Here is a 19871-nt window from a genome sequence, read left to right on the forward strand (position 1 = left end):
TATTTTAACTGAACTCTCTGACATCCTCAGCCTTTCCATTCACAAAAATAGAAGGAAGAAAAGTTCCCATTTCCTGTTGTCTCATGTCCCCGGTCTATACAATATTTTTTTTCTGCAGACCCTTCAAAAGTCTGACCAAATCCTCGTTTCACTTGCATTATAAAGTACTGAGGATGCCATCTCTCCCCAATCCCAGGTCCTAAAGTCTAAGACAGTAGCGCAAACTAATGCTGCCAGATTCAGGAAAAAAAATTTTGATTCGATTCAGCCTATTGAATTGGTTTTTCAATTCGATTTTCCTGCCCAGTTGGGTGATTTTTTTCAAAACTCCTGGGGTTTTATAGCTTTTTCACCCCCTTTGGCTTCTCCTAATCACACTGGCGCTGTGGTGTAAATAAAATAAAGAAACAAAAAGGACTTTTCCTCTCTCTGTTAAATCCTAGCTCACGTTTGCAGTCCAACACCAGCTCTGGCAGGATACACATTTCAAATCTGACATATTATAATCACAAAACAGAAAATAAAATTAATTTTTCTACCTTTTGTTGTCTGGTTATATTTCAAATCTTGTTGGTCCAAGGCTCTGGTTTTCTTCTGATAACTTGGGGTCTCCTTCTTTCTTCATGCTAACAATCCATCTGCCAACTCTGTCCTCCCTTTCCATTTCCCTTCCCTCCCCAGGAAGTCTGGTATCTTTCCTTTTTTTCATATCCCTCCACAGATCCACCTTTTCTTAACTACTCTTTCATCCGGCATCTCTCCCTCCTTCCCCACCACCCGAGTCCACAATCTCTCCCTTTCTTTTCCCAATTACCCTCCTATCCAGTATCTCTATCCCTCCTCCACACCATCCCTTGTGTCCAATTTCTCTCCCTTCCTGTTCCTTCCCTCCCTAAATCCCATGGTCCATCATCTCTCTCCCTCTCCTCTATTTTCAGACCCATTATTTCTTCCTCCCCCCCAAAGTTTGGCATATGCACGTCTCTTTGAACACCCCCTTCCCTCCGTGTACTTCTAAACCAGGGTTCCCCCCAAAGGCCTGTCCCCCCTTAAAGGTCTGCCTGTTCCCCCTTGAAGGCCTGCACCCCCCTTGAAGGCCTGTCCCACCTCCTTGAAGGCCTGTCCCCCCCCTTGTAGGCCTGTCCCCCCCTTGAAGGTCTGCACCCCCCCCAAAGGCCTGCACCCCCCCGAAGGCCTGTCCTCCCCCTTGTAGGCCTGCCTTCCTGTCCCCCCCTTGAAGGCCTGTCCCCCCCCTTGAAGGTCTGCACCCCCCCCGAAGGCCTGCACCCCCCTGAAGGCCTGCACCCCCTTGAAGGCCTGCACCCCCTTGAAGGTCTGCACCCCCCCGAAGGCCTGCACCCCCCTTGAAGGCCTGCACCCCCCCGAAGGCCTGTTCCCCCCTTGAAGGCCTGTCCCACCCCCTTGTAGGCATATGCACGTCTCTTTGAACACCCCCTTCCCTCCGTGTACTTCTAAACCAGGGTTCCCCCCAAAGGCCTGTCCCCCCTTAAAGGTCTGCCTGTTCCCCCTTGAAGGCCTGCACCCCCCTTGAAGGCCTGTCCCACCTCCTTGAAGGCCTGTCCCCCCCCTTGTAGGCCTGTCCCCCCCTTGAAGGCCTGCACCCCCCCCCGAAGGCCTGCCCCCCCCCGAAGGCCTGTTCCCCCCTTGAAGGCCTGTCCCACCCCCTTGTAGGCCTGTCCCACCCCCTTGTAGACCTGTCCCCCCCCTTGAAGGCCTGCCTTCCCCCCTTGAAGGCCTGTCCCTCCCCCTTGAAGGTCTGCACACACCCCCAAAGGCCTGTCCCCCCCCTTGAAGGCCTGCCTGTCCCCCCCCCCTTGAAGGCCTGTCCCCCCTTGAAGGCCTTCCTGCCTGTCTGTCACCCCCCTCCTCCTTGAAAGCCTGCCTGCCTGCCCGCCCGCCCCACCCCGAAGGACCGCTCGCCCCCTGGCCTCCCCGCACCACTATGAAGCAGCACTACCTATGCTCCTGGCCTTGCCGTTCAGTCCCCCACTGACCTTCCTGCACCACCTATGAAGCAGCCGCAGCAGGATCCCGACGTCAGCGATCTCTGCGCTGCTTAGGCGCTGCTTCCTGCGCCGCGTTCCCGCCCCTCCTCTGATGTCAGAGGAGGGGCGGGACCGCGGCGCAGGAAGCAGCGCCCAAGCAGCTCAGGTATCGCTGAAGTCGCGATCCTGCTGCGGGCTGCTTCACAGGTGGTGCAGGAAGGTCAGTGGGGCGAGCGGTCCTTCAGGGGTGGTGGGGGGGAATGAACGGCAAGGTCGGGAACACCCCCTCATGGCTGGCACCCGGGGCGGACCGCCCCTTCCGCCCCCCCCTTAGTACGCCACTGGATAAGACTACCAGAATTGAACAGAATACTCTGGATTGCACCATGGAGCAATAGAGGCATTATAACATTTTTAGTCTTATTAACCATCCCTTTTTTAATAATTCCTAGCATCTTGTTTGCTTTTTTGGCCGCTGTTGCATATTGGGCAGAAGGTTTAGTCGTAGTGTCTAAAACGACACCCTAGCATCTAGTAACTGCAGAAATAGGAACTTCATGATAGCTTGGAGTGCCACACTTAAAAATTCCACACTTTTTTCATTGACATGGTTCAATCAGTTATCTAAAACAATGTCAAAACATAGCATTACGATTTTGCAAATTTGTACTTTGCAAAATAAAATGACACACTCTTTAGCTACAGTGGCAAAACAACGCTCAGAATTTTTGAAAGCTGGTTGAGCTGAGAATTTTTCAGCACCCTCTCGTATGGTATATGGTTTGGGGAGAAGATTGGCCATATCTGGTGTTACAATCTTGACATGGATTCTGGTATGAGTGTCACTTTCCTAGTTTGTGGGGTGGTAGATATGTAGAGACCTTGATCATCTATCGAGATGGTAGGGGTGGTTTGTGTCTTATTTAGTTTCTGTTAGTCGTAGCCTGTTTGCATGAGGGAGAGTAAGATATTTTCGAAATAGAAAGATTTTTAGGCTTTTACGAAAGTTTGGTAGGAGGGGGTGTTCTTAATGTTCTGGTGAAGGATTCCACTATTTTGTGCCAGGTATGGAAAAGTTGTAGAGTGAATAGTTTTATATTTGATTACTCTAGGATTTGGGAATCTTATTCTCATATCCTAGAGTATCCTAGCAAAATGCCAGCTGCAGAAATCCTGAGAGAACATCTAACCCAGCTCCACAGGGAGAACATCTTTAAGCCGGAGACTTTTCCATTCTATGGACCTTCACAACAAAATTCAAGTTTCTGACCAACTGACTTTTCCGCCAAAATTCAGATTGGTGGACTGCCCTGTTCCCAATCAGGTCAGTGAACTCACTATTTTCAAAGTCACACTGCAGACTTCAGAGCATACCCTGAATAAGGCCACAGCATGATGGCTGAAACATCTGTTACTACCTGATAGATGCAGCGAGACCCAGAAACCTGCCACAAGTGCAATGCCAGCTGCTGAAACCCTGAGAGAGCGTTATTCTTATATAGTTGCTGATCAGGTTTTATTTGTTATTTGGTGATATTTTAAATTCAAAATGTAGTCTGGTGTTTCACCATGGAAGATTAGAAAGATCAGTATACATAGTTTATAAAACTACATTTTGCTTCGAAGGGAAGCCATTGTAATTTGAGGGTTAGGGGTATCTCGTCATCATATTTAGTTGCTGAGAAAATAAGTCTGGCTGCTACATGTTGAATGATTTGTAGCTTTTTTTCATATATTTTCTTTGCATCCTACATAAAGGACATTGCAATAATCTAGTTGGGATAGTACCAGTGACTGAACCAAGGTCTGAAAATTTTCTTTGTAAAATAATACCAAATTTGTCTCATTTTTCTCAGTGTTGTGAATATTTTCTTGGTTAATGTTTAGATAGGATTCTCAGTTCTGATTCCAATTTCAGTGCAGTGTTTTGTAATTTTATTTGAGTGTTGTCATTGGTGATTCTGGGTGGAGATTATTGGTAAAAAATGTTGTTTTTTCCTTATTTAGTTTGTTTCATGTTGTCAGCCCAGTGGACAACTAGATAAGTGACTTCCTCTACTGATTTGCTAATCTTATTTTCTTTCTTGTAGAAAGGAATTCACATTGTAATATCTGCATAGAAGAAATGAGGTCTTTCTTGTGTAAGAAGTATCCCAGTGTTCACATTCGTATGTTTGAAAAGTACTGGGAAGAATGTTGAACCTAGGGAGTACTCTGCTTGATGCTGACCATTCTTCCAATCTTTCTCCATTCATTTTTACACTGTATTGGCTAGAAGGATTTCTAACAGTGCACACTTTACCACTTATTGCTAGGAAGTTTAGGATCAGTAACAGAGTTGATGGTCTACCACAGGGGTAGTCAATTCCGGTCCTCGAGAGCTGGAGCCAGGTCAGGTTTTCAGAATATCCACAATAAATATGCATAAGATAGATTTGCATCTCAAGGAGGCAGTGCATGCAAATCCATCTCGTATATATTCATTGTGGATATCCTGAAAACCTGACCTGGCTCTGGCTCTCGAGGACCGGAATTGACTACCCCTGGTCTACCTTATCAAATGCACTAGCTAAGTTGAATTATATTACAAGGGCTTGTTGTCTGGTGCACATGCATGTTCTAATCTCGGATGTCAGGGCACTGAGTAGTGTTTCAGTGCTATAGTGTTTTCTGAAACTTGATTGTGTAGTATCTTAATAGTTTATGGTGTTCCCGGTACTTTCTGATTTGTTTTTGCGACTGCGCTTTCTAATAGCTTGACATGAAGTGGGATTGAAGCTACAGGATTGTAATTCTCGACATCGTTCATTCTCGACATCGTTCATTTTTTTATATTTTGGGATGGGTGTTAAAATGATTTTTTCCTAGGTGTTTGGGAATATTCTTTTTTCTAGTGAGTCGTTCAGACAGTCTAATAGATGTATATTTTTGATGGATTTTTTTGTAGGAAAATTGGGCAAACATTTAATGAGCATTGAGATTGGCGTAATCGGGTAGTAATCTTTCTTGTATACCACCTTTTTGTAATTTTAGAACCACACTCAAAGCGGTTAATAATAAGTTCCTTTCCTTTAACTCTTGTTTCTTTGACTGGGGAGAATTCCTCTCAGTATGTATCTGCTGGTCCTTTTCTTTGTGGAGGGTCTTCTCTCTCTTTTGATTTTGTGCTGTTTCTTAGTACTTCTGTGCAGTTAGCTATTTTTCCTTTTGTTAGTGTCAGATTTTGATGTGGTCTACTTTTGCTTTGGAAGAGGTTGCCAGTTCAGCTGCTATTGGGGTAGTTGTTGATTTAGTTGTTAATTCAGTTGGGTTAGCTAGGAAGTGTGTTTGAAATATTTTTTTCAAAAGTGGTTTTCCTTTTCCAATTTGTTCAGAATAATACTTACTGTACGTTTGGCTGCTTCCTCTGGAAGAATGTCCCACTGCTTTACTACTATGTAATTTAATTTCCTTTCTCTAGAAATAATGCAACTCGCATTTCCTGGATATATGGAGGTGTATTATTTGTTGTTTGCTCAGATGTAATAGATTTTTCTGCTAGAGCTGATGCAACCCTTTAAAGCAGGGGTGTCCAACATTTTGGCTTCCCTGGGCCACATTGGCCGAAAAAAATGTTTCTGGGACCGCAGAAACACTCAAATGCTGCAGCAAGACAGATGAGGGAGCCGGCAAGACGGTAAACATCCGGGGGCTGCAGAGGAAAACACTGCATTGCCCTCGACCAGGGCTGCACAAAATACTTCATGGGGCCGCAGGTTGGACACCCCTGCTTTAAAGTATTTATATTTGATAATCTATGACATTTTTTTTTAAATGTTGAGCTCTGGTGATGACTTCTCACTTCCAGGCACTAGCATTAATCGTTATAAACAGGACAGTCGCCAAGCTAAATGGTGGCTTAGGCAGCTGTGTTGGGATATGTTATTCCTCTCCCATTTTATGGCTAAATTGGGAGAGTGGTTATGGACCCTCAGATGCAGCCAGCAGCTAATGCTGGTTACTTTTCCCATGATGTGAGCCTACTTTGCTACCACTGTTTTGACAGCAGCCTAGCATCTGAGAAGCTGCCCCCCTTGAAGCATACTTAATATTGCCATAATTCCAAAAAGCGGGGCTGGAAGAACATACACCAACTGGAAAAATATTCACAGAACTACAAGCTGCAAGCTACAAGTTACAAGCTGCTTCCAAAACCTTGGGCCAGGAAACAAGCTGTGGAGACTTTTGAATCTTCAGCAGTTAAATAGAGAAATTATATTGCAATACATTTAGAGTACCTGGAAAATCAATCTAGATAACATAATCTAAAGACTCCTGAACTTTCCTAAATCTCCACTAATCCCAGCTGTGGATATGTTTAAGAAATTCTTGATGGAAGTTTTGGGGATGCCATTGGAGGCACTCTGTCCTATTACACAAGCTCAAAATACCTTCAGGGTCTGAGAAGTTCTTCTAACCCTGAAGGTACAGGTGGGAGAGAAGAAGCCTTGGGATTCACTGCTTTTTTGGAGTCATCTCTGGAAGTGGTTACTCTCAGAACTACATTACTGGTTTCCTTTGCTTTTGAACTAGACCACAATACTGTTTTGAAACTTTCCTTTAGACATTTGGATTCTCACTTTTTAGGGTCTAAAATAAGAGTATTTCCTGATTTGACAAGAAATAACACAGATAAGGCGAAAAGCCTGGGCTCTGTCTCTGGCAGTGTTCAAGGCCCAGTTAAAAGCCCACCTCTTTGAGAGTGCTTTTGCTCTTAACTCTTCTCACCTTGGGTTCTGCATCCCCAACCATATATGTCTGTCTGTGTCCAGCTCTTCCGAGCAGGAACTGTCTATAAATGTTAAAATGTACACCGCTGTGTTCGCCTTTCAGCACTATATAAGTGATTAGTAGTAGAATCAAGTCACAGTGACGAAGGGTTCTTCCAGATGAACTTTATTGATGTCGAATAACTTTATTTCACATCAGTAAAGTTCATCTGGAAGAACCTTTTGTTGTTGTGACTTGTTTTCTGTGAATATTTCCCAGTTGGTGTATAGTTTCAAGTTTAATAAATTTTGATTTTACACAATATCCAATATTTTAGAGATCCTTTATGATTGTCCCACTTCTATTTGAATTCCAGCACAGTGTTTGTTTCCATTATCTCTTTTGGATGGGCATTCCAAGCACGGATTACTCGTCAATAAAAAAAAAATTTTCCAGATGTTGCCTTAGACTCTTACCTCCTTGTAGCTTTGTATTATGCTTTCTAGTTTTAGGGCTTCTCCTAATTTGGAATTGGCTTGCTTATTAATAATTCCTTTTAAGTACGTACTTAAGTCTTTAGCACATTCCTCCGTCCTTACTCTCCTCAAGGGTACACATATTTAAGACCACCAGTATTTTTTTCATGTTTTCTGATGAGGACATGTTAGAATTTTTGTATCTATCCCTTGATTCTTGAAAAAATTGTCTTTGGACTTTTTGGGTTGTATAATGTGCAGGACTCAACGTTGAGGCTATGGAAGTATGAAGAGGGAAGAGAAGTGCAGTGCTGTGACCTCACCGGCTGTAGCCCCTCTACAGGAGACATCCTAGAGAAGGTAAAACATTTTCTGAGTATCTATGAAGGATAGAGAGGCAGAGTACATAAGCATCACCATACTGAGACAGATGAAAGGTCCATTGGGCCTAGTATCCTGTTTCCAACAGTGTTAAATCCGTGTTACAAATATTTGGCAAAATCCCAGAAGAGTAAAATAGGTTATCCCAGGACAAGCAGGCATGATATTCTCACATGTGGGTGACGTCATCTACGGAGCCCCGGCGCGGACAGCTTTTCAAGCAAACTTGATTAAAGTTTCAAGTTTGCACACTGCACCACGCATGTGCGTGCCTTCTCGCCCACTAGAGGGCGCATCCCACCTCGTGGTCCTCAGTTCAAATTTTTCCGCGGAGCAAGAAAGCCCTGTGGATCTGAGCTCCAGTGTTTTTGCCTTCTAGCTGCCGCGTTTAGTTTGTTTTCCTTCGAATTAGTTCGCGGTGCTGTTTCTTTCTTTTCGTTTCTCTTCAAAAAAAAAAAAAAAGTCTTTCGTTTTTCATCGGACTCCGGGGGCTCCCGGAATCCGTGGCCGCGGGACGTTGGTACGTTCCCGGCCTTCTTCTTTTTCTTCGTGGATGTCCCGTCCTGTTACGGGATTCAAAAAGTGCAACCGGTGCGAGAGGTTGCTTTCTATCACTGACCCTCACCGGTGGTGCATCGTCTGCCTTGGGCCCGAACATCCGACAGACTCGTGTGATCGCTGTGCTACCTTCCAAAACAGGGCCCTCCGTCGCCGTAAGGCAAGAATGGCCGAATTGTTCGCCGTCGACGCGCCGCCTAAGGCCTCGACGTCGGCCCCGGCTTCGGCCCCGGCCTTGACCTCGGCCTCGGCGTCCTCGGGGGCCTCGGCCTCGCCTCGGCCCTCCTCCTCGAAGGCGTCGTCAGTGAAGCAAGCTTCGGGTAAGTCCTCTGTTCCATCCCCTTCAGCAAAGAAGCCATCCTCGAGTCAGGCCAAGGCGGGTGGGTCGACCCCGGCCCCGCATCGGACCTCGACTCCGCACACCCCGAGGGAATACTCGAGACCGAGGTCGCCCTCCAGGGAGTGTGCCCCGGACTCGGAACTCCCCACCTTCGTGGGGATTCCGGCCTTCCAGGATCTCCTCCGAGCTCTGATCTCATCGGAGCTGTCGGGAGCCCTGGAAGTGTTGCAGCGTGCTGCGGTTCCGGCGGCCTCGACCTCGGCCTGGACGCCTTCGGTCTCGGAGGCCCCGGCCTCGGCTCCCTCGGGAGCCCCGGCCTCGGCGACCTCGGTCTCGGGTACTGGGACCCCGTTCACCTCGGTCTCGGCCCCGCCCCGGACCTCGACCTCGGGGGAACCCCCTGAGCGGAGTATAAGGCCCAAAGAAAAGTTGCGCAGAGTGCGCCGTCTTTCCTCCTCTTCCTCCGGGTCTTCCAGACACGCCTCGCCCTCGACGCGACCTCGGACGGGGCGTCGATCGAGGAAGTCTAAGCGGCCCCGAGGCTCGCCTCGGCGCGACCGTTCCTTGTCGTTCGGGGGCGAGGCGTTGCAGGTGTCGGAGTTGCGCCTCGACAACCCGAGGCTCCTCCGCTCACCCCATGGGAAGTCTTCCCGGGCCGCCTCGCCGAGGAAACGGGAGAGTGTCCCACGAACCCCGGGGTCCTCACCCAAGGGCTCTGCGAGGAGGACAACTTCCCCTTCCCCCTCGAGGGCCCTCGAGAGGGGATCCTGGGATTCGGGATCGGTTAGGGATCCTCATTATTCCCATGAGGCCTCCCCCCTCTCCTCGGTGGGGCGGTCGAGAACCCCCTCTCCCCAGGCTAGGCCGTCCTCATTTTCATCCTTCGTTCAGGACATGGCCCAAGCCCTGGGGATTGACCTGATGGTAGGCTCTCGGTATTCCAAAGAATTTTTGGAGGAACAGGACCTCCCCATTCTTCCTAGGGAGGTGCCTAGACTCCCCCTCAACAGTGTCCTTCTGCAAACCTGGCTGAAGAACTTGTCAAACCCTCTTACAGTCACGTCTGTGCCCTCAAAAATGGAATCGAAGTATAGGACGATTCCCCCTAAAGGGTTCGATAAGGCGCAGCTCTCACACCAGTCTCTTCTGGTGGAGTCTGCTCTTAAAAAATCACAGCCCTCACGGGTTTCTGCGGCGGTTCCACCAGGCAGGGAGGGGCGGACCCTGGACAAGTTTGGCCGCCGCCTCTATTCAAATTCCCTGATGGCCACCAGGGTTCTAAACTACGCCTTCACCTTTTCCTCCTTTTTGCGTGGTATGGTGAAGGACCTTCCTCAATATCGAAACTCGTTACCGGACTCCCAAAGAGCAGGATTCGACAAGTTTATGTCCAACCTGTCTCAATTGCGGTTGTACCTATTCCATGCAGTGTACGACGCCTTTGAGCTGGTTTCGAGGGTGTCGGCCCTCGCGGTGGCCATGCGCCGCTTGGCCTGGCTTCGCACCCTCGACATGGACCCAAACCTGCAGGAACGCCTGGCAGACTTGCCTTGTGTGGGGTCCGAGTTATTCGACGAGTCATTGGATGCGGCGACCAAGCGCTTGTCGGAACAGGAGCGCTCTCTAGCATCCCTGGTCCGCCCCAAACCTAGGCCCCCGCCGCAGAAACCCTTTCGGCCTCCGCCGCGCCGATACCCTCAGAAGTCGACCCCGGCTTTCTCGAGACTGCCTCCGAGACGTCCGTCTCAGCGAGGCAGAGGGGGACAACCCCAAGCCCCGGCGCAGGGCCCTTCTAAGCCAGCGCCTTCCTTTTGACGGGCTGAGCGGACGGGGCGGGTTCCCCTCCGCGCTTTCACAGGAACCCCTTCCTATCGGGGGCCGTCTTCGGTCCTTCCGGGAGGCATGGACCGGGATTACCTCAGACGCTTGGGTGCTCCGGATCGTCTCAGAGGGCTACTCGCTCAACTTTGTGTCCTCGCCGCCGGACAGTCCCCCAAGTTTAGTCCCCTGCAACCGTTCGCAGCTACCGACCCTTATAACCGAAGCCAAAGCCCTCTTGAAGCTTCGGGCGGTCGAGCCGGTCCCCAAGGACCAGTGGGGTACGGGGTTTTACTCCCGCTACTTCTTGGTCCCAAAAAAGACCGGGGACCTGCGCCCCATACTGGACCTCAGGAAGCTCAACAAATTCCTGGCCCGGGAGAAGTTTCGAATGCTATCTCTCCCGGTTCTGTATCCCCTCTTGGAGGAAGGGGACTGGATGTGCTCCCTCGACCTGAAGGAAGCATACACCCATGTTCCGGTGCACCCCGCCTGTCGAAGATTCTTACGATTCCAGGCGGGGGACCTCCACCTCCAGTACAGGGTACTGCCCTTCGGCCTAGCCGCGTCCCCACGAGTATTCACGAAGTGCATGGTGGTGGTCGCAGCAGCCCTCAGGTCGCGTGGACTTCACGTGTTCCCTTACCTGGACGATTGGCTCATCAAAGCCCCGACCAGGGAGGGGGTTATCTCAGCGACCCGACAGTCTATTGCCTTCCTGCAAACCCTCGGGTTCGAGATAAACTTTCCAAAGTCTCAGTTGAGGCCGTCGCAGTCTCTTCAATTCATAGGTGCGGTGCTGGACACGGTGCGCCTACGCTCCTACCTGCCGACCCAGCGGTTGGAAGCCCTGGTACGGATGAGCCACCAGGTCTCTCAACGGTCGAAGGTGTCAGCCAAGCGCATGATGATGCTGCTGGGCCATATGGCCTCGACGGTACATGTCACGCCGTTTGCGAGACTACATCTGAGGATCCCTCAGTGGACCCTCGCGTCCCAGTGGCGTCAGGAGTGCGACCCGGCGTCTCGCCTCATTTCGGTAACTCCGCCCTTGCGGAAATCGCTGCGTTGGTGGACAGACTCTTCAAATCTGTCCATGGGACTATTGTTTCGCACTCCGCCTTTTCGCAAGGTCCTGACCACGGACTCCTCGGAGTACGCGTGGGGAGCCCATCTCGACGGTCTTCGCACGCAGGGCCTGTGGTCGTCAGAAGACCGCCAGTGTCATATCAACGTGCTAGAGCTGCGAGCCATCTTCCTAGCACTTCGAGCCTTCGTTCACATATTGCAGGACCAGGTGGTCCTCGTCCGCACGGACAATCAGGTGGCAATGTATTATGTGAACAAGCAGGGAGGAACGGGGTCATGGCCCCTCTGCTCCGAAGCTCTTCGCCTCTGGGAGTGGGCGACCTCCCGGAACATCTTCCTCCGGGCGGTCTACATCCAAGGAGAACGGAATTGCCTGGCGGACAAACTGAGTCGACTTCTGCAACCGCACGAGTGGACTCTACACTCAGCAGTTCTACGCGAGGTCTTCGCTCGCTGGGGAACGCCACAGGTGGATCTGTTTGCCTCTCCGGAGACACACAAACTACCACTATATTGTTCTCGGATGTACTCGCAGGACCGTCTGGAAGCGGATGCCTTCCTACTCGACTGGGAAGGGAGGTTCCTGTATGCATTCCCTCCGTTCCCTCTGATCATGCGAACGTTGGTACACCTAAAATCGTCCACGGCCACGATGATTCTCATAGCACCTCGGTGGCCGCGCCAGCACTGGTTCTCCCTGCTGCTCCAGCTCAGTGCCAGAGAGCCTCTCCCCCTGCCTGTCTCTCCTTCTCTGCTGTCTCAGAGTCAAGGATCCATGTTACATCCCAATCTGCAGTCATTGCACCTGACAGCCTGGTTTCTTGTTCCCTGACTCCTCCGGACCTGTCTCAATCGGTGAAGGAGGTGTTGGAAGCCTCCCGCAAGATCTCGACGAGGCTTTGCTATGCGCAGAAATGGACCAGGTTTTCCACCTGGTGCTCGTCTTTTCACCTGGATCCGGTATCAGTTCCGGTATCCTCGGTTTTAGAATATCTGTTTCATTTGTCGCGCTCCGGCTTGAAAACCACTTCGGTACGGGTTCATCTCAGTGCGATTTCTGCTTTCCACCAACCTCTGGAGGGACGCCCTCTGTCACTCCATCCCTTGGTGACACGCTTCATGAAAGGGTTACTCAGGGTTTGTCCCCCTCTTAAGCCTCCGTCAGTCGTGTGGAATTTGAATGTGGTTCTGGCTCAACTGATGAAACCCCCGTTTGAGCCACTCAACAAGTCCCTCTTAAAATTTCTGACTTGGAAGGCGGTGTTCCTAATTGCCCTCACCTCCGCCAGGCGGATCGGGGAGTTGCAAGCCTTGGTCGCGGACCCTCCTTTCACTGTCTTTCATCACGACAAGGTGGTTCTCCGCACCCATCCTAAGTTTTTACCTAAAGTTGTTTCTGACTTCCACCTCAATCAGTCCATTGTCCTTCCTGTGTTCTTCCCGAAGCCCCACTCCCATCCTGGCGAGACGGCGCTTCACACGCTTGACTGTAAGAGGGCGTTGGCATTTTATCTTCAACGCACCAGGCCTCATCGGAAGGTTCCTCAATTGTTTTTGTCCTTCGATCCCAATCGATTAGGGCATCCAGTTTCCAAGCGCACTCTGTCTAACTGGTTGGCCGCTTGCATTTCCTTTTGCTACGCTCAGGCTGGCCTTCCTCCCCCGGGTCGAGTCACGGGGCACAAGGTCCGAGCGATGGCAGCTTCGATAGCTTTCCTCCGATCCACGCCGATGGAGGACATATGTAAGGCTGCCACTTGGTCTTCGGTTCATACATTCACCTCTCATTACTGTCTGGACACTTTATCCAGAAGTGACGGCCGGTTTGGCCAGTCAGTATTGCAAAATCTGTTTCCTAAATTGCCATCCTCCCACCTGCCCTTTTTTGGTTAGCTTGGAGGTCACCCACATGTGAGAATATCATGCCTGCTTGTCCTGGGATAAAGCACAGTTACTTACCGTAACAGGTGTTATCCAGGGACAGCAGGCATATATTCTCACAACCCGCCCGCCTCCCCGGGGATGGCTTCCTTGCTAGTTATGGAACTGAGGACCACGAGGTGGGATGCGCCCTCTAGTGGGCGAGAAGGCACGCACATGCGTGGTGCAGTGTGCAAACTTGAAACTTTAATCAAGTTTGCTTGAAAAGCTGTCCGCGCCGGGGCTCCGTAGATGACGTCACCCACATGTGAGAATATATGCCTGCTGTCCCTGGATAACACCTGTTACGGTAAGTAACTGTGCTGTTTATGCTGCTTATTCCAGGAAGAAGCAGTGGATTTTCCAAGTCCATCTTAATAATGGCTTATGGACTTTTAGGAAATTATCCAAACCTTTTTTTTAAACCTTGCTAAACTTACTACTACTACTGCTTATCATTTTTATAGTGCTATCAGACGTATGCTGCGTTAAACACATTATATACAGGTATTCTATCTGAACCTAGTGGGCATCTAGGTCCTTTCTTCTTTCGCTTTTCCTTACAGGGAAGTCATCCCATTCCCTCGATGATTTTGGTCACCCTTCTCTGTACCTAAATTATTTGAAAAATGTGAAACTTGATCTTCTAACTCAGGGAACTCAAAGTCCCTCCTTGAGGGCCGCAATCCAGTCGGGTTTTCAGGATTTCCCCAATGAATATGCATTGAAAGCAGTGTATGCACATAGATCTCATGCATGCACATAGATCTCATGGATTGCGGCCCTCAAGGAGGGACTTTGAGATCCCTGTTCTAACTGTTTGTATGCTTTGCTGAATGTATTGCGTTCATTTTCATTCTCAGGTAAATTTGATGGTTTTTTTTTCAATTGTCTGTATGCTTTGCTGAATGTGCAGTGCTCTTTTATGTTAACCACTCAGAACTCATGGCAGGGTGGTATATAAGAATAAAGTTTTATTATTATTTCCGTTATATCTTATTTAAGCAATAGTGACCAGAAATGCACACAATATTTGAGGTGCTGTTGCACCTTGGAGTGATGCAAATGAAAAAGAATTTCTGTTTCCTGTGCATTAGTATGCTGAACCTTAGGGGTACTCTGACATCTTTCTGTAGTACGCTAGCAAGGAAAAATCACAGCTCCTCCTTCTCCCAGGGGTCTGCTTCCCCCTTCAGTTTCTTTCTGCAGGCGAGCGTGAAAGGTGTCTTTAGACTTGCTCGGTTTATTTCTTTTTTTCTTTTGTTTATTATTTATTGAAAACATCCCTACCACTACTATTGGCTAGGTAATCAATTCAGAGCGGTCCACATAAGTTTTTATAACTGTGTTATGATACCTGAGCTTCAGGAATGGTGTTACTATATGTGAGGTGCAACTAGGAGCTACTATACTGATTTTACAATACCTGAGCTTTAGTAATGGTGTTATAGTACATGAGTAAATGATGTTACAATACAATTTTGCGATAGTTTTGTGGGTTTTTTTCACTCTAGTCACAGTCCTTTTCATGAAATCAGAAATCCTTATTGATAAGAGTCTACTCTGCCTGCATGGAGAGGAGCAGATTTTAAATGTGCAGCTAGCAGGTGTATCCTTCAGGGACCTGTTTCAGCCATCCTGCTGAAGATTGGTGAAGCTCAAGGCCCGTTCTCCTGTTGTTTGCTCACCCCTTTGACTTGGTCAAGGGCTAGACCGTAGACTATTTAGGCACTAATAGCGTTCCTTCAGGGTGCTCACAGTGCCAGCTGCATTTTGTCTTGCCTCCCTTTTTCGTGAGAGGTTTAGGAGGTTGAAGGTTGGTCTGTGAAGGTTTGACCAGCAGCTAGAAGATCCCAGTGAAGTGGCTGAGTGACTGGAAGCAGAGGCTCTGCTAGAACAGCTACACCTGAGAGGAGCTAAAGCAGGCAGCAGCAGCACCATTTCCCCAGCACATGGTCTGTGAGTAAGGCTGTGACACTGTGGGAAAAATCAGATTGGGGGTGGGGATTTTTTAACACTTACGACAATTAGAACCTTGGTCCCCCCTTCCCTAAAATCCTGGGATTTGTTTAGGTTTTTGGTCATCCCTGAGGTGATCTTACTGTTTTTTAGCACTAAAATTCACAAGCGTGGCCATCTTGGATTTTTTTATTTCTTCCTAAGTTTTCACACTTCTCCAAAAACCTCCATTTTGCTTCAAAAGTGTCAGGGATTGAGTCCTCTGACTCTAATATGCTTATATCATGCCTTGTTTGCAAAGGATGGATGACGGAAGAGCACCCTTTTGCAACGTGTTGCTTTGAGCAAAGTGGGGAGGCAGGAACTTCAAGTTTAGCTCCCACGTGACCTCTGGTGCATGGCTTTTGAGCCTGTTAGGGGAGCAAAAATTTCCCCAGGAATCCTCAAACAGTGGCATGGCATGCTGAACTAGCGCAGAGGCTCTGCAGCCAAAGAAAAGGCATATTAGCTGAGAAGGTAAGGAATAAGAGGTTAGCTTTCATAAACTACAAAAGATTGCAGAAGGAGGAAGACAGGCAAAAATATCTGGAAAAGTTAAGAGAGGCTGGTCATGTAGTCAGGAAAGCAAGATGCAAATGGGGAAAAAAATATCTGTCATGTTAAAACGGGGAGACAAAACATTGTTTAGATATATTAGTGATAGGAAGAAGTGCAAAAGTGGAATTGTGAGACTCAAAGGTGAAGGGGAGGAATATGTAGAAGCTGATAAAGAAAAGGCAGAATTATTTAACAAATATTTCTGTTCTGTGTTCATGGCTGAAGTGCCGGGAGTGAGACTGCAAAAGACAAACATGAATAGGGATGGAGTAATAGACCCTGAGATTTTCAAAGGGTTGTGTTCGTGAGGAGCTAGCTAAAATAAAGGTAGGCAAAGGGATGAGGCCGGATGGTGTACATCCGAGGGTGCTGAAGAAACTTAGGGAAGTTCTGGTAGCTCTACTGACTGACCTTTTCAACAAGTCTTTAGAGTTTGGAGTGGTACCGGAGGATTGGAGAAGGGCGGATGTGGTCCCTCTCCACAAAAGTTGAAGTAAGGAAGAAGTAGGGAATTACTGGCCGGTAAGTCTGACTTCTGTGGTAAACAAATGAATGGAAATACTTTTAAAACAGAGAATGGTGAAGTTTCTGGAATCCTATGAATTACAGGACCAGAGGCACTAGAGGTGGTAGGTCTTGTCAGACAAATCTGATCAATTTCTTTGACTGGGTGACCAGAGAATTGGATAGAGGATATGCACTAGATGTGGTGTATTTAGATTTTAGCAAAGCCTTTGACAGTGTTCCACACAGATGTGTAATAAATAAACTGAGTGCCCTTGGGATGGGTCCCAAAGTGATGGGTTGGGTAAAGAACTGGTTGAATGGAAGGTGATCAATGGAAATTGCTCTGAGGGAAAGGTATGTTACCAGTGGTGTGCCTCAAGATTCTGTTCTTGGGCCTGTTTTTTTAACATTTTTATAAATGATATTGCTGAAGGGTTGTCGGATAAGATTTGCCTCGTTGCGGATGATTCCAAAATCTGCAATAGAGTAGACATGCCGGATGGTATGAATAACATGAAGACTGACCTGGCGAAGCTTGAAGAATGGTCTGAAATTTGGCAGCTAAAATTTAATGATAAGAAATGCAAGGTCATGCATTTGGGCTGCAAAAATCCAAGGAAATGGTACAGTTTAGGGGGTGAAGAACTTATGTGCACGACAGAAGAGCGGGACTTGGGTGTGATTGTATGTGATGATCTTAAGGTGGCCAAACAGGTTGAAAAGGTGACGGCGAAAGCTAGAAGGATGTTAGGTTGCATAAGGAAGAGGTATGGTCAGTAGGAAAAAGGAGGTATTGATGCCCCTATATAAGACTTTGGTGAGACCTCATTTAGAATACTGTGTACAATTCTGGAGGCCGCTCCTTCAAAAAGGATGGAGTCGATTTAGAGGAAGGCTACTAAAATGGTATGTGGTCTTCATCATAAGGTGTATGGGGACAAACTTAAAAATCTCAATCTGTTTACTTTGAAGGAAAGGCAGGAGAGGGGAGATATGATAGAGATGTTTAAATATCTACATAATGTAAATGCGCATGAGTCAAGTCTTTCATTTGAAAGGAAACTGCAATGAGAGGGCATAGAATGAAGTTAAGAGGTAAGAACATAAGAATTGCCACGGTTGGATCAGACCAGTGGTCCATCGTGCCCAGCAGTCCGCTCACGCGGCGGTCCTTGGTCAAAGACCAGCGCCTTAACTGAGACTAGCCCTACATGAGTACCTTCTGGTACAGCAGGAACTTGTCTAACTTTGTCTTGAATCCCTGGAGGGTGTTTTCCCCTACGACAGACTCCGGAAGAACGTTCCAGTTTTCTACCACTCTGGGTGAAGAAGAACTTCCTTACGTTCGTACGGAATCTATCCCCTTTCAATTTTAGAGAGTGCCCTCTCGTTCTCCTTACCTTGGAGAGGGTGAACAACCTGTCCTTATCTACTAAGTCTATTCCCTTCAGTACCTTGAATATTTCGATTATGTCCCCTCTCAATCTCCTCTGTTCGAGGGAGAAAAGGCCCAGTTTCTCTAATCTTTCACTATACGGCAACTCATCTAGCCCCTTAACCATGTTAGTCGCCCTTTTCTGGACTCTTTTTCAAGTAGCTTCATGTCCTTCTTCATGTACGGCGACCAGTGCTGGACGCAGTACTCCAAGTGAGGGCGCACCATGGCCTGGTACAGCGGCATGATAACCTTCTCCGAACTGTTTGTGATTCCCTTTTTTATCATTCCTATCATTCTGTTCACCCTTTTCGCCGCCACCACACATTGCGTGGACGGATTCATCAACTTGTCAATCATAACTCCCAAGTCTCTTTCCTAGGATGTCTCTCCAAGTACCGCCCCGGACATCCTGTATTCGTGCATGAGATTTTTGTTACCCACATGCATCACTTTACACTTATCCATGTTGAACCTCATCTGCCATGTTGATGTCCATTCCTCGAGCCTGATTATGTCACGTTGCAGATCTTCGCAATCCCCCTCTGTCTTTGCTACTCTGAATAACTTCGTATCGTCCGCAAATTTAATTACCTCATTCATCATACCAATGTCTAGATCATTTATAAAGATGTTGAAGAACACCGGGTCCAAGCACCGAGCCCTGCGGCACTCACTTGTGACGTTCTTCCAGTCCGAGTATTGTCCATTTACCCCCACTCTCTGTTTCCTATGATCCAGCCAGTTTTTAATCCATGTGAGTATTTCACCCTCGATTTCAGGTGATAGGCTCTGGTGTAATCCAAGGAAATATTTTTTTACAGAAAAGGGTGGTAGATGCATGGAACAGTCTCCTGGAAGAGGTGGTGGAGACAGACTGTGTCTGAATTCAAAAGGGCCTGGGATAGGCACATTGGTTCGCATGGCCAAAATACACAATTTAGGTCCACTAAAGAGCGACCCTCGCGCACATCTCTAAGGATCTTCAGAGTGCTTCTTCTATGGGAGTGGAGCTTCTCTTTGAATCTGATTGTCAGTCGAGCAGGGATTCAGGGGATGAAAGTTCAATCTTGATCCACTTACTGTCTTAAAGTGAGGCCTCCCTGATGGGAAATTCAGCTTCCTATGTTGAGGATCAGGTTGGAGTCCCAGCCACAGACCCAGGAGAGGATCCCTCCATACAGCGGACGTTCAAATCTTTGGCCCTGCCAGTCATTAATACTGAGTCTCTTCATGAGCTCAAGTTTGATCCACTCCAGGCATCTCGTTTGAGCAGGGTCTGATCTCAGTCCACATCCTTTCCGTGGCACCCAGACATGAAACTCCTGGTTAGAGAGTCCTGGGAGGTCCTGGAAGGCTCCCTCAAAGGGACGCAAGACCAAGACTAAGCTGTATTCTCTGGATCAAGAATTCCAGCAAATGTTTTCTATGCCATAGGTAGGCTCCCTGGTGGCACAGGTGACTAAATTCACATCCTTACCTAGTGAGGGAGGAGTCGTGCTGAAGGATACACAGCACCGCAGAATGGATATGGTCCTCAAGCGACAGTTTAAGGCCCTGGCTCTTGGAGTTAAGGCAGCATCAGCTGCTTTTTTCTTTACACACGCCTGCCATTTAAGACTGCAAACTCTGGACAGTATAGTGGCTGAGCTATTACCTCGGATCCTGCTGGTAATGTGGTTGACGCGCTTTATGATGTAATTAGACTCCATCTCTACCTGACGCGTGCTGTGGATTAGATGGGCAATTTAACCTCTAAGAGTACGCATAGCAGGTTCCCCTTTAAGGGACATGCTTTGTGGCAAATGCCAACGTGCAAGATCTTTCTCCCAAGTCCTGAGCAGCCAGAAGCCAGAACTGGACTCTTTTTGGGGGGTCCCCGACATTTTTGCCTGTACACCTCAGGAGGCTCATCTTGGAGAACCTATCAATGTTCAAGACAGATATTATGGAAGCCAGAAAACCCAAAATACAGGTTCCCTGGCCACAATGGCAGCCAAGAAGCTACAATGAGACCAGGCTTCCAGCCGCCTCTC

General features: G+C 48.2%; 2 protein-coding genes across 5 annotated transcripts in view; one reads left to right on the forward strand and one right to left on the reverse strand.

The window, feature by feature from the left end:
• Positions 1–19871, forward strand: part of WDR4 (WD repeat domain 4) — a 140438-nt gene that overhangs the window by 90578 nt on the left and 29989 nt on the right. For both annotated transcript variants that reach the window (XM_033940459.1, XM_033940458.1), the window contains one exon: positions 7493–7591. In XM_033940459.1, coding sequence (XP_033796350.1) covers positions 7493–7591 — 99 coding nt within the window. The remainder of the gene's footprint in view (positions 1–7492; positions 7592–19871) is intronic.
• The window catches only part of SLC37A1 (solute carrier family 37 member 1), a 368358-nt gene that overhangs the window by 81601 nt on the left and 266886 nt on the right, over positions 1–19871 (reverse strand). The window lies entirely within an intron of this gene.

The sequence above is a fragment of the Geotrypetes seraphini genome, chromosome 4 (genome assembly GCF_902459505.1).
Source record: "Geotrypetes seraphini chromosome 4, aGeoSer1.1, whole genome shotgun sequence".
Taxonomy (NCBI): Eukaryota; Metazoa; Chordata; class Amphibia; order Gymnophiona; family Dermophiidae; genus Geotrypetes; species Geotrypetes seraphini.